Source organism: Belonocnema kinseyi, chromosome 2 (genome assembly GCF_010883055.1).
Source record: "Belonocnema kinseyi isolate 2016_QV_RU_SX_M_011 chromosome 2, B_treatae_v1, whole genome shotgun sequence".
Lineage (NCBI taxonomy): Eukaryota > Metazoa > Arthropoda > Insecta > Hymenoptera > Cynipidae > Belonocnema > Belonocnema kinseyi.
In genome coordinates this window covers 160,906,104-160,930,821 of record NC_046658.1, presented here as the reverse complement: position 1 = coordinate 160,930,821, position 24,718 = coordinate 160,906,104, and the positions used below count along the sequence as shown (strand labels likewise).

At 22.5% G+C, this 24,718-nt stretch overlaps 1 protein-coding gene across 2 annotated transcripts in view; it reads right to left on the bottom strand.

The window, feature by feature from the left end:
- LOC117167088 (protein slowmo) overlaps window positions 1–24,198 on the bottom strand; it is a 46,821-nt gene extending 22,623 nt beyond the window's left edge. Inside the window, exons 1-3 of one of the 2 annotated variants that reach the window (XM_033351714.1) lie at window positions 24,027–24,198; window positions 23,547–23,712; window positions 9,591–9,677 (exon numbers count right to left, since the gene is read on the bottom strand). In XM_033351714.1, coding sequence (XP_033207605.1) covers window positions 9,591–9,677; window positions 23,547–23,712; window positions 24,027–24,058 — 285 coding nt within the window. In that variant the 5' untranslated portion in view covers window positions 24,059–24,198. The other variant, XM_033351715.1, reaches the window with a different exon arrangement.
- Between the last annotated feature and the right edge of the window lie 520 nt (window positions 24,199–24,718).

Here is a 24,718-nt window from a genome sequence, read left to right as displayed (position 1 = left end):
AAATTTTAAACAAAAAGATTAATACCAAAAAAAAACCTAATTTTCAATGATATTCGAAAATTGTCAACAAAAAAGTTAAATTGAAAAAAATAGAAAAAAAATGGCCTAATTTTTAAGAAAGTAGTTTAACTTTAAAACTTAGTTGTTAAATTTTAAAACAAAAAGATTAATTTCCAATCAAAAAGACGAATTTTTAAAAAAATTTAAGTATTCCGAATCAAAAAGTAAAATTTTCAAAGGAAAACATAAGTTATTAGAGGAAAAGATTAATTTTCTACCAAAAACGAAATTTTAAACAAAAAGATGAATACAAAAAAAAACGAATTTTCAATGATATTCGAAAATTGTCAACAAAATAGTTGAATTGAAAAAAAAAGAAAAAAAGTTGCCTAATTTTTAAGAAGTAGTTTAACTTTAAAACTTAGTTGTTAAATTTTAAAACAAAAAGATTAATTTCCAATCAAAAAGATGAATTTTTAACAAAATTTAAGAATTCCGAATCAAAAAGTAAAATTTTCAAAGGAAAACATAAGTTATTAGAGGAAAAGATTAATTTTCTACCAAAAACATTCATCATCCGGAAAAACCTACCGTAGGTTTTGTAAGAGCCCCCCCCCCCCCCCAAACTGTAACGCAGTTTATGGAAGATTCCTCAGAATCTTCTGAACTTTGTCAAACTTTTTTATTTCAAATACGGAAAATGAAATGAATAGATATCTCTTTTGCTGATTATAGCCAGAAAAAAATACCGATGGACCCTCTCTTGGCATGAGGATCTTTAGTCATTTTAATGACCTGGCGCGGTCAAGTGAAAATAGACATGGTTGGGACACGTGGACATATAAACAAACAGTCGCTTGTGTTCAGTAATCTCGCCAAAATCATTGCGCGACATGATTACGAGCAATTTTGCACTCAAAAATAGGTTCAATGAATTATTTAAGTTGGATATTCAGGACAAGAATTGGTTAATGCTTACAAAATCAGGGTGGACGTTTTGATAGAAGAAAAAAATTCCCGGTCATTTCACGGTTTGCAAACATTTTTCACGATCTATGAAATTTGAAAAATCGAACACTATTCTAAACATTGTTCCATTTAAAGTAATAAACAATAAACAACCAAATTAAAGCATTCAAAGTGGAACTCTTGAATGTAAAACTTTTAACATTCATGTTTAAAAGTTTTTCAATTGAAAAATTTCGTCTCTTTTGGTAATAAATTTTATCTTTTTATTTGCAAATTTATCTTCTTTATGGTAAATTAATTTTATTTTTTTTAAATTTAACAGCTCGGTTTTAAAACCATTCTTTTTCTTTCTTGAAAATTAAGCCATGTTTTTTCTTTCTTTTTTAAAAATTCAACTTTTTGGTTGACGATTCTTTAATTTTATTGAAAATTCGTCTCAATCTTTTTCTTTAAAATATCAATTTAATTAAAAATTCGTCGTTTTTGGTAGTAACTCAATCTTTTTGTTAAAAAATTCTTTTTTTTGTAGAAAATTAAACTTTTTGGTTTGGATTTTTTTTTTTGTTAAGCATTCAACTTTTTAGTTGAAAATTCAAGAATTTTCTCAACGAAAATTTTTGTTTGTTAAAAATTAGTTTTTTTTGGGTAGTAATTTAATCTTTTTGTTCAAAATTGAACTTTTTGGTTGAGAATTCTTGAATTTTGTTTAAAAATTGTTTTTTTTTCGATAGAAAATTAATTCTATTGTTTAAAATTTTAACAACTCGGTTTTAAACCATTTTTTTTTCTTAAAAATTCAACTCTTTGGTTGACGATTCTTTAATTTTATTGAAAATTCGTCTCAATCTTTTTGTTTAAAATATCAATTTGATTAAACATTCGTCTTTTTAGTAGTAAATCAATCTTTTTCTTTTAAAATTCTTTTTTAGTAGAAAATTCAACTTTTTGGTTCGGAATTTATCAATGCTGATAAATATTCGTTTTGTTTGGTAGTTAAATGATCTTTTTGTTTGAAAATAAATTTTTTTGTGAAACATTCAACTTTTTAGCTGAAAATTCTTGAATTTTCTCAAAAATTTTCTTTTTTGTTGTTAAAAATTCGTTTTTTTCGGAGTAAACTAAACTTTTTGTTCAAAATTGAACTTTTTGGTTGAGAATTCTTGAGTTTTGTTTAAAAATCGTTTTTTTTTCGGGTAGAAAATTAATGTTATTGTTTAAAAATTTAACAGCTCAGTTTTAAACCATTTTTTTCTTTCTTAAAAATTAAGCCATGTTTTTTCTTTCTTTTTTAAAAATTCAACTTTTTGGTTGACGATTCTTTAATTTTATTGAAAATTCATCTCAATCTTTTTGTTTAAAATATCAATTTGATTAAAAATTCGTCTTTTTTGCTAGTAAATCAATCTTTTTCTTTTAAAATTCTTTTTTAGTAGAAAATTCAACTTTTTGGTTAGGAATTTATGAATATTAATAAAAATTCGTTTTGTTTGATAATTAATTAATCTTTTTGTTTAAAAATAAATTTTTTTGTGAAGCATTCAACTTTTTATTTGAAAATTCTGGAATTTTCTCAAAAATTTTCTTTTTTGATGTTACAAATTCGTTTTTTTTACGGAGTAAATTAAACTTTTTGTTCAAAATTGAACTTATTGGTTGAGAATTCTTGAATTTTGTTTAAAAATCGTTTTTTTTCGGTAGAAAATTAATGTTATTTTTTAAAAATTTAACAGCTCGGTTTTAAACCATTTTTTTCTTTCTTAAAAATGAAGCCATATTTTTTATTTCTGTTTTAAAAATTCAACTTTTTGGTTGACGATTCTTTAATTTTATTGAAAATTCGCCTCAATCTTTTTATTTAAAATACGAATTTCATTAAAAATTCGTCTTTTTTAGTAGTAGATCAATCCTTTTGTTGAAAAATGCTTTTATAGTTTAAACTTCAACTTTTTGGTTCAGAATTTATGAATATTGATAAAATTTCGTTTTGTTTGGTAGTTAATTAATTTTTTTTTTTTTTTAAATATATTTTTTTTTGTGAATGCAACTTTTTAGTGGAAAATTCTTAAATTTTTCAAAAATTTGTTTCTTTTTGGGTTAAAAGTTGATCTTTTTGGGAAGTAAATTAATCTTTTTGTTCAAAATTGAACTTTTTGGTTAAGAATACTTGAATTTTGTTTTAAAATCGATTTTTTTCGGTAGAAAATTAATTTTATTGTTTAAAAATTTAACAACTCGGTTTTGAACGATTTTATTCTTTCTTAAAAATTCAACTTTTTGGTTGACGATTCTTGAATTTTATTGTAAATTCGTCTCAATCTTTTTGTTTAAAATATGAATTTGATTAAAAACTCGTCTTTTTTGGTAGTACGTCAATCTTTTTGTTTAAAAATTCTTTTTTAGTAGAAAATTCAACTTTTTGGTTCGGAATTTAGGAATATTGATAAAAATTCGTTTTTTTTGGTAGTTAATTAATATTTTTGTTTGAAAATAATTTTTTTTATGAATTCAACTGTTTGTTGGAAAATTCTTGTATTATTGAAAAAATTGTTTCTTTTTGTGTTAAAACTTCATTTTTTTGGGTAGTAAATTAATCTTTTTGTTCAAAATTGAACTTTTTGTTTGAGAACTCTTGAATTTTGTTTAAAAATTGTAATTTTTTCGGTAGAAAATTAATTTTATTGTTTAAAAATTTAACAACTCGGTTTTAAAACATTTTTTCTTTTCTTAAAAATTCGTCTTTTTTGGTAGTAAATCAATCTTTTTGTTTAAAAATTCGTTTTTAGTTGAAACTTCAACTTTTTGGTTCGGAATGTTAAATATTGATAAAAATTCGTTTTGTTTGGTAATTAATTAATCTTTTTGTTTCAAAATAATTTTTTTTGTTAAGCATTTAACTTTTTAGTTGGAAATTCTTGAATTTTCTCAAAAATTTTTGTTGTTATAAATTCGTTTTTTTTTTTTAGTAAATTAATCTTTTTGTTCAGAATTAAGCTTTTTGGTTGAGAATTCTTGAATTTTGTTTAAAAATCGTTTTTTTCGGTAGAAAATTAATTTTATTATTTAAAAATTTAAGGACTCGGTTTTAAACCAATTTTTTTCTTAAAAATGCAACTTTTTGGTTGAGGATTCTTGAATTTTATTAAAAAATCGTCTTTTTGATAAAGAATTACTTTTTTTGTTTAAAAATTTAACAACTAGGTTTTAAAGTTGAACTACTTTCTTAAAAATTAAACCATGTTTTTTCTTTATTTTTTAAAAATTCGACTTTTTGGTTGACGATTCTTGAATTTTATTGGAAATTCGTCTGAATCTTTTTTTCTTAAATGTGAATTTGATTAAAAATTCGTCTTTTCCGGTAGTAAATCTTTTGTTTAAAAATCCTTTTTTAGTTGATACTTTAACTTTTTTGTTCTGAATTTATGAATATTGATAAAAGTTCGTCTTGTTTATTAGTTAATTAATCTTTTTGTTTAAAAATAAATTATTATTTTTTTTATAAATTCAACTTTTTAGTCGAAAATCTTGAACTTCTCAAAAATTTTCTTTTTTTGGGGGGGTTAAAAGTTCATCTTTTTGTTCAAAATTCAACTTTTTGGTTCGGAATTCATAAATATTGATAAGAATTCATCTTTTTTCGTAGTTAATTAATCTTTTTGTTTGAAAATAAATTTTGTTAATGTTAAGCATTCAACTTTTTAGTTGAAAATTCTTGAATTTTTTCAAATTTTTGTTAAAAATTCGTTTTTTTCGGTAGAAAATTAATCTTTATGGTTAAAAATTTAACAACTAGGTTTTAAAGTTGAACCACTTCCTTTAAAATTAAGCCATTTTTTTCCTTCCTTCTTTAAAATTCATGTTTTTTACTTGAAACTTCAACTTTCTGGTTCAGAACTCTTTTATTTGATTACAATTCTAAATTAAAGAATCATGGAATGAACTTTAAAAAATTTCAAAATAATGTTATGTTAATTAACTTTAAGCTAGATACATTAAAAAATTTTTAATATTTTTTTAACCTGAAATACATTTTAAAAGAAATTGGATTTTTCTACAACTTTTAGAAAATCCTGCAATTTAAAAAAAAATCCTTAAAATTTCAATTTTTAAATAACAATTCAACACTTATTATTTTCAGAAAAAGTTAGTGTAATTTTAAGAGATATTGAAAATACCCACAGCCGAATTTAAAACAAAATGTAGATTTTTGCAGATTTCAAACAAAAAATTTAGAAGCTTTTTAATAATTCTGAAAGGCTTCAAAAAATTAAAAACATTTTCTTAAGTATCTTAGGAAAATTGAAAATGATTTTTCATTTTGAAAAATTATTGAAACAGAAAATTTTAAAAGATTTTAAGAGATTTAAAAAATTATCCAAAAAGATTTTCCAAAAATTGTAGGAAAAATTCAATTAGTTTTAATATATATTCAGAAGTTCTGAACAAAAAATGTTAACACACTTCGTTTATATTACTCGAAATCATTTCAACTTTTTAAATAATTTTGATTCTTTTTAAAACTTCTAAATATCCCTTAAAATTACTAAATTTTTCCTTACAAATAATAAGTATTCAATTGTTATTTATACGTCAAAATTATTAGAATTTTTATATAAAAATAAATTAATTATTGTTTAGATTTTTATACTTAAAGTACAGACTCATTTTAAAACTAATTTATTTATATTTGCAGTTGATAAAATAAAACTGTTTCTTATCAAAAATTTCCATCTTCAAATGTTTTTAATTTTTGATTGTTTAAATCTTCAAGACTGCACTTTAATTATTTTAAAAACTGTTGAAATCAAACTTGGACAGATTTTTCTTCTTTTAAAAATTCGTAAAATTTCTGGTCAAGAAATAAATTCACTGAAACTGGAATCTCCCATCAAATGTTTGCTTTTCCCAAAAATAGAAAGCATAAATTCATATAGTTTATTTTCTCGCAATCAATAATGGAAATCTATATAACGGGTCTCAGATTTCGGAAGCTCGATGCTTTTAAGCACAGAATATAGTGTTTTATTGGGAATATAAATGAGTTTTTGATAATTCCATGAGGATGTTTACAAGAAAAAAAATCCCGGTTTTTTCCGGTTTCGCAAACATTTTTCCCGGTTAATAAAATTTTAAAAATCGAACTTAATGCTAAACATTTTTTCATTTAAAGTAATAAAAGATAAACAACAAATTAAACAATTCAAAGTGGAACTCTTGAATTTTAAACTTTCAAAATTGAAGTTTAAAATTTTTCAATTAAAAAATATTGCATTTAAATGTTCAATAATTTACAGTTTTCAATGAAATAAAGGTAAACTGCAAAGTTCAGAATTTTTAACGTTCATAAATTATAGAATAAAAAAAATTAGATTAGATTCCAAAAATATAAATCCATGTTTACTTTTTTAATACTTTAAATTAAATAATTAGTCAATATACTTAAAAATTTTCAAAATTATATTATCAAGTTATTTTAGACTAGAAACATTAAAAATTTAAATTTTTTTATCTTAAAAGTTCTTAAATTAGAAATTAAATGATTTGCATTTTAAATAGTTTAAGCATCCTTGAAAAGCATTAAAATTTTATCTCATAATTTTGAGAAATCTAGAAGTCGTTTTAAACTTTTTTAAATTAAAAATTTTTTCAGAACTTCTAAATAACTTTTAAAATTAATTGAATTTTTCCTACAACTTCTAAAAAATCCTGCGAATTTAAACAAATTTCCATAAAATTTGAATTGATAAATAACAATATAACAATTATTATTCGTAGAAAAAATTAGAGTAATTTTAAGAGTTATTTAAAAATTTTATAAAAATTCAAAATTAATTTAGAACTTAAAATGATTTAATAGAATATTTAAAAAGGTTTTCCAAAATTGTAGAAATATTTCTTTATAATTAAATACTTATTATTTCATCAGTGATATCATAACTAAAAAAGATATCAATTCAACTAATTATTTTTAAAATTGTTGAAATCGAACTTGGGCAGATTTTTCTTCTAAAAATTTGTAAAATTCCCTGTCATTTCCCGGATTTTCCCGATCTCAGAAAATTTCCGGTTTCGCGATCCAGCGCGAATAAAACAACAAAGCAAAAATTTGCAAAATAAATAAATTTTCAAATATAATTGTGAATACTTAACTTAAATAATTGAATTTTTAACCAAAAAGATAAAGCTTTAAATAATAAAATTAATTTTTAAAAAAATTTTAATTTTCTTCCGAAAAAATACAATTTTTCAACAAAATACATGAATTTTAACGAAATAGTTAAATTTTCAATCAAAGGAGACAAATTTTTCACCAAATGGTTCAATTTTTAACTAGAAAAAAATCGATTTTTAACAGAAAATGGAACGGTGAAATTTTTAGTGACAAAAATTCATTTTCATCTGAACTGATGAATTTTCAACTAAAATGATGAATACTCAGCTGAGATAGTTAAACATTCAGCCAAAAAAATATAATTTTTATTTAAAAAAATAACAATTATAAACCAAAATCTAAATAATTAAGTTTTAAGTTAAGAAAATCAATGCTCAACCAGAAAAGACGAATTTTCGAATAAAAAAATCATTTTTCAGCCAAAAATTGAATAATTAAATTATCTGTCAAAAAATTTGTCGTTAAAAATGTAAATCTTAAGAAAAAAAATCGGATTTTCAGGAAAGTAGTTCCATTTTCGGTAAAAAATTTATTTCCCCAAAGAAAAAGCAAGTTTAAAATCAAATAGCTCATTTTTTTACCCAAAAAATTTATTTTCAATTAAAATGATGAATCTTTGATTAAAAAATTAATTTGCAACTAAAAGGATGAACTTTCAAGTAATAAGATTAATTTTCTGCAAAATAAGATATATTTATTAATTTATACATAAATAAATTTATATTAAAGTGTTAATATTTTTATATTTATATTTACTTATTTTTTATTTTTAAATAAATTTAATCATTTATAAAAGTGTATATAGTTTATAAAAAACATTATAATTTAATTATAAAAAAATTTAACTTGAATTTTCAATCAAGAAGAAGAATTTTCAAACCAGAAGATTAACTTAAAAAAAAATTATTTTCTGACAAAAAAGTAGATTTTTTAACAAAATACGTGAATTTTCCACGAAATAAATAAATTTTCAATTGAAAAAGACTAATTTACGGACAAAAACGGTTAAATCTTTAGTTGTAAAAATTAACTTTCAACGAAACTGATAAATTTTTAACTGAAAAGATGAATCTTTAACCAAAAAGTTTAATTTTCTACAAAAAAGATATATTTATTAATTTATACATAAATAAATTTATAATAATTATAATATTTATATGAATTTTTTATATTTTTATGTAAATATGATCATTTATAAAAGTGTATATTGTTTATAAAAAATATAATTTCATTATAACAATAATTAATTTAATTTATAAATAATATGAATGAAATTTTTTTTAAATAGTTTAAATTTTAAATAAGAAATATCAATTTTCAATCAACAGCAATTTTCAAACAAGGAGATTAATTTAGAAAGAAAAAATTTATTTTCGAGAAAAACAGTCTATTTTCTACGAAAAAAGTCGATTTTTTAAAGAAAATTCATAAATTTGTAACGAAATAAATGTATTTTCAATTAAAAAAGATAAATTTACATCGAACTTGATAAATTTTGAGCTAGAAAAAGTCAATTTTCAACTCAAATTATGAATCTTCAACTGGAACAGTTGAATTTTATACCTATCAAAAAGATGAATTTTGAACCAATAAGATTAATTTTCTAAAAGAAAGACGATTTTCCCACAAACTATATGAATTTTCAGAAAAATAGTTAAATTTTTTAATAAAAATATTAATTTTCAACCATATAGTTTAACTTTCATCCAGAAAAGATCAAATTTTAACACAAAATAGAACAGTTGAATTTTACGTTGAAAAACTTTTTTAAATGTAGATTTTTGCAAATTTCACTCAAAAAATGTAGAAGCTTTTTAAGAATAGTGAAAGGTTCTAAACGAATAACAACATTTTCTTAATATTCCGAGGAAAATTGAAAATGATTTTTTATTTTGAAGAATTATTTTAACAGAATATTTAAAAAATTTTTGAGAGATTTCGAAAATTGTCAAAATAGACCCTGGAAGATTTTAAGGATTTTTTTTTTTAAATTTGCAATATTTTCTAAAAATTGTAGAAAAAATTCTGTTCATTTTAAAATATGTTAAAAATGTCTGAAAATAATTTTCACACACTTCGTTTAAATTACTTGACATCATTTTAAGTTTTTAATTAATTTTAAATCTTTTCAAAACTTCTGAATATCTCTTTAAATTACTCAAATGTTTTCTACAAATATTACTTAAGTGCTCGATTATTATTTATAGATAAAAATTAAACAATTTCGCTTAGAAAGTAAATATTTTTTAAACAGAACAATAAAAATTGTATTGTTAAAATTTTTTAATCTTTTCAAAATTGTACCAATTCAAAGTTTTTTATATCAACAAAAGGGTTTCAAATTGTTTATAAAGTTTCAATCGGACCTTTACATTTTTTTTTAATTTTCAGAAGAACATGATGCATTATAGATGGTAATCATAAGATAAAAAAAATGAAAATATCTACTTACATTTCTTGTCTTGAGGATCATTTCTCGGTTGTTAGGATCAACTTCACTTCGTTCACTAGCATAACAGATGCTCGCATGACCAATCAACTGAAACAAAAAATTTCATGCAATTGTTTGGTATAAAAATTAAGCTGTTTTGTAGAAAATTCGTTTCTTTTTTATTGAATGTTTTTTAGGCGAAATATTCTAATATTTAACTAAAAATGTTAAGAAACGAAAAAATATAAACTAAATATAAATTTCTGGTTCATTCTGAAACAATCTGCTCTAAGTAAATTTGGTTTCGTTTAAAAATAACATTTTTGTTCAAATTCACATTTCTAGGGTTAAAATTCAACTATTTTCTAGAAAATTTGTATTTTCGGCTCGAAAATAAATTTCAATACAAATTTTTTTTATTGAAATATCTACAAATATATTTTTCATTGAAAGTGCGTATTATTGTTAGATTGTTTTTTTTGTTTTGTATAAAATTCTTATTTTATTTGGTTAGTAATTATTATTTTTTAACTGAAAATTTAACTATTTTCTGGAAAATTCGTCATTTTTGGTAGAAAATCCATGTTTTTTTTTGTTCAAAATGCAACTGTTTGATTGAAAATTAATCAGTTTTAGTTGAGGATTCAACTACTTTGTTGATAAAATTTATTTTCGTTGATCACACCTAACTGCTTTTTAGTTTAAATTAAAATCATTTTTGTAAAAATATCTACTATTACATTTTTCGTTGAAAATTGATCTTTTTAAGTTTACAGTAAGTTCATAATTTTTGGATCATTCAATAATTTGGTAGAAAATTGATCTAGTTTTCGAAAAACTGATGTATTTTGTTAAAAATTCGTCCTGTTTGGCATTTGTTTGTTAAGAAGAATTTTTTTAACCTGAAAATTTAACTATTTCGTTCAAAATTTAACTGAATGTAAATAAAGTTCTTCGTTGAAAATTTATATTCACAGTTTAGTAAATAGTGTCTTTAGTGTAATTTTTAAAATTATATTTTTTCAAAAAGACCTTCCCCATGAGCTATCAATAAAAAACATTTTAAATTAAATTTTTTCTGAAAAAAATCTGCTCCAATCGGGTGCTTTTCCCTTAAGCTACTGCTCTCTAATAGCTTAACGGGAATCTTGAATTAAAAATTTAAGTATTTTTTTAAATCTGAAAATTTAACTATTTTGTTCAAAATTGAACTGAATGTAAATAAAGTTATTCGTTGAAAATTAATATTCACAGTTTAGTAAATAGTGCCCTTAATGTAATTTTTAAAATTAAATTTTTTCTGCAAAAACATCTTCTCGAATCGGGTGCTTTTTCCTTAAGCTACTGCTCTCTAATAGCTTAACGGGAATCTTGAATTAAAAGTTTTAAGTATTTTTTTAAATCTGAAAATTGAACTATTTTGTTCAAAATTGAACTGAATGTAAATAAAGTTATTCGTTAAAAATTGATATTCACAGTTTAGTAAATAGAGTCTTTAGTGTAATTTTTAAAATTATATTTTTTTCTCAAAAAGACCTTCTCTACGAGCTATCAATAAAAAAACATTTTAAATTAATTTTTTTCTGAAAAAACATTTTCTCCAATCGGGTGCTTTTCCCTTAAGCTACTGCTCTCTAATAGCTTAATGGAAATCTTGAATTAAAAGTTTAAGTATTTTTTTAAACCTGAAAATTTAACTATTTCCATCAAAATTAAACTGATTCGTTGTAAATTATTTATTGAAAATTCATATTCTCATTTGAAAATTCAACATTTCTTATAGAAAATTCGTCTTTTCCTTTTCTTTTGATTGAAATTTAATTTTTTCAGACTGACAATTTAAATATTCCATTTTTGGTTTTTATATTCTATTTTTAATTGAAAATTCAACTAAAAATATATTTGGTTAATTCGCCATTTTTGGTAGAAAATCCATGTTTTTTTTCTGTTAGAAAAGAAACTACATGGTTGAAAATTAATCTGTCCTAGTGGCGGCATTAAGTTTTTTTTATCTTTTTCTTTTGAAAAATCGTTCCGTTGGTTATGTTCAACTATTGTTTAACCAAAGATAAATTTTTTTCTTGGTTTAACTTAGAATCTTCAGGTAGAAAATGCAAATGAAAATTCAACTGTTTCATGACAAATTTACGTAATTTGTTAAGAATTGATCTTTTGTGATAAAAAATTAACTATCGGATTGTAAATTTAGCTGTTTTGTTAAAAGCTTATCTTTTTTGCTTCAAAGCTCATCATTTTGGACGGCTCCGAATCAGCCATTGAGACAATTTGTAGCCAATCAGCGAAAAAGTTAAAAAATATCGTTTAAGAAAAACTAAAGAAATAGTGACATTAGCAGACAATTGTCATTAAATAATGCCTTTAATGTAATTTTTACAACTGAATTTTCTTCTGAAAAAGATCTCCATGGGCCATGAATATAAAAACGTTTTAAAATAAATTTTTTCTTAGAAAGATCTTCTCCAATCGGGTGTTTTTCCCTTAAGCTACTGCTCCCTAATAGCTTAACGGAAATCTTGAATTAAAAGTTTAAGTATTTTTTTAAACCTGAAAATTTAACTATTTCCTTCCAAATTAAACTGATTCGCTGTAAATTATTTATTAAAAATTCATATTCTCATTTGGAAATTCAACTTTTTTTATAGAAAATTCGTCTTTTCGTTTTCTTTTGATTGAAAATTAATTTTTTCAGACTGAAAATTTAAATATTCGATTTTTGGTTTTTATATTCTATTTTTAATTGAAAATTCAACTAAACTATTTTTTTTACAAAACCCTTTAATTGTTTACAACATAGTTAAATCGTTACCAAATTTTTGATTTTTCATACAAAAAAGATTAATAGTCTGCATTTTTAAACAATAAAAGTTCAATTTTTTACCAAAAAATTAGGCAGATGAATTTCTGTTGAGAAAAATTAATTTTCCATTAAAACAACAACCAAAAAAACGAATTTTCTACAAAAAGTTGAATTTTATACCAAATTTTTTATTTTTTAATAAAATAGTTTAAGTCAAAACCAAAATACATAAATTTTGCACTAAGCAGTTGCATTTTTAACCAAAAAGAGATTAAATTTCTACCAAAAAATTAACTTTCCACGATGAAAAATTTTTTAATCAAGAATGGAAAATAATTTTAAACAAATTGCTGAATTTTCAAAAAAAAAAAAAAAAGAGAAAAAAAAAGATTAATGTTTATCAAAAAATGTTAAAGTTGATATTTCCACAACAAAATTTTAATTCAAAATAAAAAACAGTTAGATTTGACCAAAAAAGTATATATTTTCAAAATTATTTGATTTTGACAAAAAAAAATGATTTTCTACTAAAAAAAGACGAATTTTCAACAAAAAAAAACATAATTTTTTAACCAAAATGTTGAATTTCTAACCAAAAATGGAGTAGATAAATTTTTATTGAGAATGAATTTTCAATAAAAGCAAAAACGAATTTGTAGTTTTAAAAAACTTTTTTACAACAAAACGAATTTTTAATTTAATTTTTTAACAAAAAAACGAACTTTCAACTAAAATTATGAATCTTCAAGGAAAACAATGAAATTTAAAGAAATTCGTGCAACTTCAAACCAAGGAGTGGAATTTTTAATTAATAATTTTTTGGGTTCAAAATTCTACTTTTTGGTTACACATTCTACTATTTAGTTGAAAATTTAACTGTTTTATTGAAAATTAAGTCTTTCGTTAAAAAGTAATCGTTTTTGGACGAAAAATTATATTTTTTGGCAGAAAATGCATTTTTTTAAATGGAAAATTAATATTTTTTGGTTGCACATTCATCTTTTATGATTGAAAATTAATTCTTTTTATTTGAAAAGTCTATTATTGTATTTTTGTTTAATAAATAATCTCTCTTACTTAAAAAAACATACTTTTGTGACAATTTAACGATTTTTTGGAAAAAGTCGTCGTTTTTGGTCAAAAATTTATACTTTTGTAGAAAATTCATATTTTTTTGTTGAAAATTTATCTTTCGGTAGACAAATATTTTTTTTTAGTTGTTGAAAATTCACCTTTTATATTTGAAAGTTAATCATTTTTATTGAAAAGTCTATTTTTATATTTCTGGTGTTTATTTCAAGATTCCACAAATTGTTTGAAAGTTTATTTATTTTATTGAAAATTGAAATAGGTTCTTAAATTTAACTTCTTGGTTCAAAAAATATATTTCGATTGAAAGTTAGTTCTATTTATAAAAAAAAAGTATTATATTTCTTTTTCAGAATTAATTTGAATTCAACTATTTTATTAAAAAGTCATATTTTTTTGTTGAATGTTGATACTTTTTGGATTTCAAATTCTCTTTTACTTTAAAAATCGTCTTTTTGAGTGGAAAATTCAATTATTTGCTAAAAAAAATCACCTTTTGGCTAAAAAATCATATCTTGCTTAAAAATTCTACTATTGGGTTGAAAATATAACTGTTTTGTTTAAAAGTGATCTTCTTTGGTTAAAAATTGATCTTTTTTTATTGTAAGCTAATTTTTTTATTTGAAAAAAATTATATTTTTATTTTATAATTAATCTAAATTCAACTATTTTCTTAAAAAGTAATCTTTTTTACAAAAATTTCAACTGATTTATGAAACACTTGTATTTTTGGATAGAAAATTAATCCTTTGGTGTAAAAATTCTCATTTGTTAGAAAAGTCATATTTTTTAGTTGAAAATTCGTCTTCCTTGCTTCAAAATTAATCTGGCTTGTAAAATATTCATCTTTTCAAATTAAAAATTTAAGATTATCCTGAAATAGGTGACAAAAGGTGACAAATTCCTAAAATAGATGACAAAATTGAAAAGAGGTGACAAAAGGTGACGAAAAATGACAAAACCCCAAAATAGGATTAAAGGGTGACAAATCCCTAAAATAGGTGACAAAATCGAAAATAGGTGACAAAAGATGAAAAGAAATGACAAAACCCCAAAATAAGAGAAAAAGGTGACAAATTCCTAAAATAGGTGACAGAAGTTGACAAGATTGAAAATAGGTGACAAAAGGTGACAAAAATGTTAAAACTCCAAGATAGGAGAAAAAGGTGACAAATTCATAAAATAGGTGACAAAATTGAAAATAGGTGACAAAGTGACGAAAAATGACAAAACTCCAAAATAGGAGAAAATGGTGACAAATTCCTAAAATAGGTGACAAAAGGTGAAAAAATTGAAAATAGGTGACAAAAGGTGACAAAAAATGACAAAACTCCAAAATAGGAGAAAAAGGTGACACATTGTTAAAATAGGTGACAAAATTGAAAATAGGTGACAAAAGGTGAATAGGTGACACTCTGTGATGACTGCAATCGGGTGATTTTCCCTTAAGCTATTACTCTCTAGTAGCTTTAAGGAAAAGCTTAAGGGAAAAGAAAAAAAAAAGAATTTAAAACAAATAAGCACAGAAACGCAAACGGACTGGGCTCGATTAAATCTCAAAGGAAGCTAAGGGAATCAGGGAAGCGTCTCTGGAAATTTGCCAACTGACGCAACATTGCACTTGCTCGTTATGAAAGTTGATACAGACATTGTTTTGCAATTCTGTGACATTTCCTAACCATCTTCTTGCCTGACTTGGTGAGAGTTTCGAATTTCCGGATGGCGCACACCTACAATCTCTAGTCAGAAATTGCTTAGCCGGATAGTATGGCTTTTTATACGGTACATCATTTGTACGCAAAACATAATTTAAACTCACAGGCCCTATGGGATAAAATATAGGGACCAAAGGGTACTTTTTGTCACGATAATAGAGGGTACTTGTTTCGCGCTTAAAAGGTAACAAATTCAGAATAAATTCTAAAGGTTTCAGAACAATTTCATTAATTATTAATTATATTCGGCAATTTTACATTTCGCCAAAATTAAATTTCAGCCATAAAAATATTTATGGGAATTTAACAATTCATTTATTTTATAATTCAGAAAATTTTTTTGTTGCTAATTTATGATTTTGTCATTAATTTTTTTTATATTGCCGTTTTAAAATGCCAAGAAAAAAATCTAGAAGATTGAAAAAAAAATTTATTATATGTTTAAAACGTCTTAAATTCCTGAATATATTTCAACTGGCAGGAATTTTTCCAAAACATTTTCAAATATTATTCCAAATCCAAGTTAAAAAGAAAAAAATTACTTTACAATCTTCCAAATTTTCCCAGGAATTAAAAAAAAAATTTGTTTATTTTCTTGAAAACTTTCGAAGTTATTTTAAACTGTACTAAATATTTCTTGAATTTACCCGATTTTTGTTCGTTTTTATTTTGCAATCTTACCAAATTAAAACATTTTGCTTTAAATCTTCTAAACAACTTTTAAAAATTTCAGAAAGTCGTTTGTTATGTTTAAAAACCTTTGTCAATTTTCTCTTGAAGTTCATTTTGCAAAATAAAAAAAATTATTCAAAAATTTCACACGAATATAAGAAAAAATTCTAGAAACCTGAAAAAATGTCCTTCATTTTCGTGAATCTTTACAAAATTCTTGAAAAATCTTTACAAGTTTTAATTATTTTTTAATCGTTTCAGAACTTCTAAATTATCCCTGAAACTTACTTATATTTGTTCTAAAATTATGTAATATGTAAAAATGGTAAAATTTTGTTTTAAAATCTTTCACACACTTTTTAAAAAGTTTAGGTAATAATTCAAAAGTGATCTTTTTTCGATTTTCTCCTAAAATTCCAGACAAAACAATCATTTCAAAATTTCTCATCAATTTTTAAAAACTTTTTTTCATACCCTGACAAAATTCAGTTTACCTAAAAAATGTGTAAATCTTAAAAAATTTAAAAAAAATGGTCTCAAAGTCTTCCATATTCTTTTAACTCACATTCAAAAATATTTAAAACTTAAAATTATTCTTTTAAATAAAACCGAAATCATTTCTCCTCTTTGCTCCCAAAAAAAAACTTTTCCATGCGGAAGAACGAATTTTCGACGAAAAAAAAGTAATTTTTTTCAAACAAAATAGTTGAAATTTACACTTACAAAGATGAATTTTCAACCAAATGCTTGAATTTTCCGAAGAAAAAAATAAACTTTAAATAAAAACAAAACAGTTAAATTTTCAAGCTAAAACAGACGAATCTTTTTCGCAGAAAGTTCAATTATCAACAAAAAATTTCATTTTTAAATAATAAACCTGATTTTTTGATCAAGAAAGATGAATTTTCAATCCAAAACGACGAATTTTCTATTGAAAACAGTTTACTTTTCAACGAAAAAGATTCATTTCAACAAAATACTATGAATAATAAATAATAAATTTTTTTAAACAATTTAAATTTTGATGAAAAAGATTTTTTTAAACAAAATAGTATAATTTTTAACTCATAAAAATGAATTTTCGCCAAAAAAATTTATTATTAATTACGAAAGATGTGTTTGCTACCAAAAAAAGATAAGTTTTCAATCCAAAAGGACGAATTTTCTATTCAAAACAGTGGCAGTTTTTTCCCTTTTGCTCATTTTTTTAATTAAACTCCAACTGAATTAACATAACCCTATAAGAAAATCCAACTATTTCTCGTTAAAAATTCCTTTTTTATAATATAAATTGTATTATTAAAAATTAATCTTTGCAACAAAATAATAAAAGTTTTAACTGGAATAGTTAAATTTTCAGCCAAATAAAACACGAATTTTTAACAAAATAGCTTATTTTTCAACAGAACAGATGAATTTTCAATAAAAATTATGAATCATCAAATAAAAAAATTAATTTTTACAAAAGAGTTCAAATATCAATCAATTAATAAAATTTTCCTAAAAAAAACCCTGAACGAAAAATATCGTAGTTTATATTTAAACAAAAGATTTTAATTTTTAATAAAAAAAAATAGGGATATTAAACCAAAAAATACGAATGATCAAATTCAGTTGAATTTGCAAATAAGAAAGATTTTTCAGACACCCTGCAAATTATTTAATAATTAATTAATAATTATTTAATTATTTTAAAAAATTTGATTGCTATTTTTTTATAAAGCCATTTCTTTATTTAATGCTTATATATGTATAATGAAAGTTAAACTGGAATATTTTTATTATATTTTATATTTTTTTAATTTTTGAATGGACAATTTTACGTAAAATACATTTCGAAGACGAAATTAGTGTTTTAATGGGAATCTATTTAAAAATCAGGATTTATGGTCGAATGCCAAAAAGTTGACCATTTTAAGTTACAGCCGTTTTCCATTTTTCCTTCAAATAATAAATTTTTTCTAAAATGATTTCAGGAAAGTAATTATAGCAAAATTTTCAACCAAAAGTAGAATTTTTTAGCCAAAAAGATGAATTTTCAATTAAGAAGATTCAATTCTAAAAAAAAAAAAAAAATTCAACTGAAAAGGATAATTTTACAACAAAAATTTGCATAGTTTCAGTTTAAATAATTGATGTTTAAAAAAATTGTATATTCAAATGAAATACCAAAAATTCAATAGTTGAAGTTAGTTAAAAAAATTGACTTTATTTGAAAATTTGTCAAAAAAAAAAAAAAATAGTTTAGTTTCAACTGGAAGTTAAATTTTCAATAAAAGTACATTAATTTTCAGGCAATAAAAAAAAAGAAATTTTTCAACCAACCAGATGAATTTTGTATCCAATTTTTTTTTTATTCTTCATCAGAAACCATAAAATTAAACCAAATAAGTCAGATTTTAAACAAAGAGTTGAATTTTCAACTAAGAAGATTAATTTTAGAGAGAGAAAAAAGAATATTTTAATTTTCAGGTAAATAAAAATTAATGTCAAACAAAACGGATGAATTTTGAATTAAAATGACGAATAATTAACTGAAATAGTTTCATTTTCAACCAAAAAGTTGAACTTTTTAACCAAAAAGATTAATATAAAATTTTTAAAAATTATTTCTACAAAAAAAAAATCTTATTCAACTAAAACAGTTAATTTTTCTACTAAAATTTGAATCATTAAAGTTTCAATTAATAAAATTAATGTCCAAAGAAATAGAATATTCCACTGAAATAATTACATTTAGAGTTTAAAACAAAATAAATAGTTAAATTTCAACTAGCATAGTTAAATTTTCAGTAAAACTAAATTAATTTTTCGCTTAAAAAAAAAACTATTTTTAAACAAAATATCTCATTTTTCAACCACAGATGTAAACTTTAAATCAAAGTGAAATAATTATATTTTCCGTTTAAAATAAATAATAATTTTCGCAAAAAAAAATCAGCAAAATAGTTCATTTTTTAACTGAAATAATTACATTTTTAGTTTAAAAAAATATATATTTATAGCCACCTTTGACTGCATATTAGTTTATCATACAAATAATATTACCTTGTAAATTATACTGAAATTTTCCTGGCGGTTAAAAAATAAAATTGACAAATTTTTAACGTAAAAAAATGTCGAAACAAACATTTTCGAATTTAAGCTTTCGAAGAAAAGAAAAACATTTTAGTTTCAAGACATCAACAAGTAAACTGCTTTAATAAACAAATTAAAAAATTGAAAACAATAATTTTAAATTTAAATTGTAGACATTGTATTGTAAAAAGTCCGCTTTTTTAAATTGAATTTTTTTTTCGTTAAAAACGTATAGATTTTGATAAGAAGTTAATGTTTTTGGTCAGGATAAAAAAATATCAGCTTGAATCCAAGAAAAAAAATTACATGACAATTTCCAATATTTTTCATGTATACTTGAATTTTTATCAACAAAAAATTGCTGTTTTTTTTTAAATAAAAAAGATTAATTTTCTATTAAAAATGACGAATTTCCCACAAAAGATATGAATTTTTAAACAGAAAAGATAAATTTTATACTAATATGATGGAATATTCAATTAGAATAATTGAATCTTTAACTACAATAGTTGAGTTTTCAACAACGAAAAATGATTATTTAAATTAAAAACTTCATTAGTTAAATTTCCAGGTTAAAGGTGATGTTTCAAAAAAAAAAGTTCAGAATAAAACAGTATCAATTTTAAAACAAAATGATAAATCTTCAACTAGAATAGATGAATTTGCATCCAAAAAAGATAAATTTTCAAATAATATGATGGAATATTGAACTAGATTAGTTAATTTTTCAGTTTAAAAAATTTTTTTTTTAAATTCTTAACAAAATCGTGGAATTTTCAAACAAAATTAAGAATTATCAACTAAATAATTGAATTTTTATCTAAAAATGATAAATTTCCGTCCATGAATGCAAGTTAAATTGTCAGTTAAAAAAAATTAATTTTCAACCAAAAAGGACGAATAAATAAAAATAATAATTTCCTACAACAAAAAGGCAATTTTGTCAACCAAACACATGAATTTTCAACTAGAAAAGGTTGGAATATGGAACTATATTATTTAAATTTTTAGTTCAAAAATATTTTTAAAAAAAGGGGATTCTTCAATTTTATTTAAATATTTCAATTTTCTAACAAAAGCAAGAATTTTCAAATAAATAATTAACTGTTTAACTATACAGATATATTTTCATAAAAAAATGCAATAGTTAAATTGTTAGTTTAAAAAATTAATTTTAAACAAACAACAAACTAATGTTCGATAAAATGGTCCAATTATTAACCAAAATTGATCAATTTTCAATGAAAAATTGGAAAATTATACTTTTAGATTTGAAAAATTATGTTTTACAGAAAAATAACGAATTTTTAACTAAAACATGGATGAAATTAAATTTTCAATTCGTAAATTAATTGAAAGTGAAAAATTTTTTAACTGAAATTATAAATTTATATATTTTAAACTTTTTTAACTAAATTGATCAATTTTTCGAACACGAAGATTAATTTCCAACAAAAAATGGAGTAATTTTTATTTAAAAATTAGATTTTTACCACAAAAAACGAATTTTCATCAAAATAAATAAATTTTCAACCAAATAGTTCAATTTTCAATTAAAAAATACCTTTTTTCTATAAATTAGTTTAATATTGAACTAAAAAAAAATCAATTTACTTTAAAAACCGGAGCAGTAAAATTTCCATTAAAACAATAATCACTTCCCACTAAAAAAAAATTGTCAACTAAAACGATGAATTTTTTTAACTAAAATGACAAATTTTCAAACATGAAGAAATTTGAACAGAAAATTCAAACTTTTTCCGAAAATGGAACAGTAAAATTTTAATTAAAAAAATAAAATAATTTCCCATCAAAAAAATGTTCAGCTTAAGTGATGAATTTTTTAACTAAAATGATAAATTTTCAAACACGAAGATGAATTTTCAACAAAAAATGGAATTATGCTTTAAACAACAAAATACGATTTTCAATAATTTAGTTTAATTTTAAGCTGAAAAAAATCAATTTCCAATCCAAAAATGGAGCAGTAAAATTTTCATTAAAAAAAAAATAATTTCCCACTAAAAAAAATTTTCAACTAAAACGATGAATTTTTTTTAACTAAAATGATAGATTTTTGAACAAGATTAATTTTGAACTAAAAAAAGACAATTTTTCAATAAAATACATGAATTTTCAACGAAATAATTCAATTTGCAATTAAAAATTCCATAGTTAAATTATTAGTTAAAAAACTAAATTTTCAAACAAAGTGAAAAATTTTTTTACTGAAATTATAAATTTATATATTTTAAACTTTTTTAACTAAATTGATAAATTAATATTGAACTAAAATAAATCAATTTGCCTTTAAAAATGGATCAGTAAAATTTTCATTAAAAAAGAAATAATAATTTTCCACTACAAAAATTTTCAACTAAAGTGATACATTTTTTAAAACTAAATTTTAAATTTTCAAACACGATGATTAATTTTCAACAAAAAATGTAATTATACTTTTGATTTAAAAATTAGATTTTTACAACGAAAAACGAATTTTCATTAAAATAAATGAATTTTCGACGAAATAGTTCATTTTTCAATTAGAAAATACCGTTTTTCAACAAATTATTTTAATTTTCAACTACAAAAAAATCAATTTCCTTTGTCAACTAAAGCGATGAATTTTTTAAAACTAAAATGATAAATTTTCAAACATGAAGATTAATTTTTAAACAACGACATTAATTTTCTACTAAAAATAACGATTTTTCATCAAAATAGTTAAATTTTCAATTAAAAAATACCTTTTTTTCAATAAATTATTTTAATTTTGAACTAAAAAAAAATCAATTTAATTTCAAAAAATGGATCAGTAAAATTTTCATTAAAAAAGAAATAATAATTTTTTACTAAAAAACTTTTCAACTAAAGAGATGAATTTTTTCAACAAAAATTATAGATTTTCAAAAACGAAGATTAATTTTCTATTAAAAAAAGACGATTTTTCAACAAAATACATGAACTTTCAACGAAATAATTCAATTTTTCAATTTAAAAAACCATTTTTTAATAAATTATGTAGTTTAATTTTGAACTAAAAAAAATTAATTTGCAATCATGAAAATGTTCATTAAAAATAATAATTTCCCACTAAAAAAACTCAACTAAAGGGATGATTTTTTTTAACTAAATTGATAAATTTTCAAACATGAAGATTAATTTTTAACAAAAAATGGAATTATAGTTTTAATATAAGAATTAGATTTTTACCACAAAAAACTATATTTCTAATAAATAAATTGAATTTTCAACGAAATAGTGGAATTTTCGATGAAAAAATGCCATTTTTTAACAAATTAGTTTAATTTTAAACTGAAAAAAATCAACTTGCATCCAAAAATGAAACGGTAACATTTTAATTTAAAAATTAAAAATAACTTCCCACTAAAGAAATTCTCAACTAAACTGATGAATTTTTTAATAAAAATGTTAGATTTTCAAAAACCAAGATTAATTTTCTACTACAAAAAAAGAGACGAATTTTCAACAAAATACATTAATTTTTAACGAAATATTTAAATTTTCTATGTAAATGTCCATTTTTCAACAAATTAGTTTAATTTTACACTAAAAAAAACAATTTGCATGCAAAAATAAAACAGAACATTTTAATTAAAAAAAAATATATAATTTCCCACTAAAAAAATTGTTCAACTAAAGAGATGAATTTTTTAAACTAAAATTATAGATTTTCAAAAACGAAGATTAACCTTCTATTAAAAAAAGACGATTTTTCAAAAAATTACATGAACTTTCAACTAAAGGGACGATTTATTTTTAACTAAATTGATAAATTTTCAAACATGAAGATTAATTTTTAACAAAAAATGGAATTATACTTTTAATATAAAAATTAGATTTTTACCACAAAAAACTAATTTTCTAATAAATAAATTAAATTTTCAACGAAATAGTGGAATTTTCGATGAAAAAATACCATTTTTCAACAAATAAGTCTAATTTTGAACTAAAAAATTAATTTTTATTCAAACATGGAGCAGTAAAATTTTCATTTAAAAAATCATAATTTCGCACCAAGACAATTTTAACTAGTGATACATTTTTTAAACTAAAATGTTAGATTTTCAGACACGAAGATTAATTTTCACCTAAAAAAAAGAGACGATTTTAAAACAAAATACATTAATTTTCAACAAAATCATTCAATTTGTAAATAAAAGTTCAATAGTTAAATTATGAGTTAAGAAACTATTATTTTCAAACAGACTGTAGAATTTTTAACCATAATGATGAATCTTAAACTTGAATATAGTAGTTACATTTTTAACCAAAAAGGATAATTTTTAAACAAAATATATTATTTTTCAAGTAAAACATATAAATTGTCAACCAAAAATATCAGAAATATGTCCTTTTAGAAAAACTACTCTCGTTTTCTAAAATTTGGAATAATAAACTTTTTAGTTTAACCCAAAAATGAATTTTCAACCGACAAGATTTTCTACTAGAAACAAAACCTATTTAACAAAATACATTAATTTTCAACGAAACAATTGACTTTTCAGTAGAAAATTAAATTTCCCGACGCGTAAAAAACTGGACCCGCCTGCGTAATAAATAAAAATAAAATTCGAAACTTACGGCTTGTGCCCACTTCGGAAAGCCCCATTTGCTGGAAACAAGTCTGTGAGTATGTAGGACACCATCGACTACTTGTCTGTCTATAACGTCCGTGCCAATTACTGCCGGATTCATAGGATTTGGATACTTTCTCCATGCTGCTTGCGCCACCGTTTCCCAAGGATGGCTAGAAACAGTGACATTGATCAGACGTCAGAAAGTTCAAGTTCATCATCATTTTATATAAATATATGCATCTACGTATATATTTTGCAGAATATGTCCTTGTCAATTAATGTTGAGGTCTTGCTTGCGAAATAAGACTTCAATAAAGGGCATTCCTTGTCGCCTCGGTGTTGTCACCATGTCTCGTAGGGTCACATTTGATACGAATATTTCGAAATAATCACTTGTGGGCTCTGCTGCGCAGTCCAATGTTTACAGGAAATAGGAATGATCCGCAGGAAATGCGAGAGCATTCGCATTATGACTTTAACTTACTTAAACGTGTGTTCCGAATTCCAGATCTTCATGATTTAGAGTGCGTATAATATTTTAACTATGAACACACTTTGGAGGAAGCACTACAGTTCTAGGGTATGAGATTCTTCACGCGAGCGTTCAGAATCTGACGTAAGAGAAAAAATCCTAGTCTTTAAGACAGGAATGATCACATGTCAGTCAATCTGTGTTCACAGTTTCACGCCAAGAATATTATATTACAGGGATGCTCACGGACCACGACTTTTTCGACTGCGCATGTACCGAAAAGCGCGGGTTTATTTGAAATAAATAAATACTACCCTTCTTGAAATAATCGATTGGACACGATTTACAACGATTATAGTTAGGGTACTATATTAGACAGGAATATGCAACCGCCATTCTGGTTCCTGGACAGTTCGCGGGAAACAGTGCGATCAGCATGTCGTATAGTTTAATTAAAATTGAGTTTAGAATATAAGAAAAATGGTCTGCTGCAGTGCTCCGTTTTATAAAAATAGAAGCGAGGATAAATTTAAAATTTACATTTTTCCACTAGGGGGAAGAGAAAGATTGTCAATGTGGGATCATAATTTGTAGACCCGACAAATGGAAACCGAATTTAAATTTAAGATTATGCAAAATTATTACTAATATTTATCACTATCACAATATAATTCAAATATAGGGGGTCACACTGTTTTTGTGTT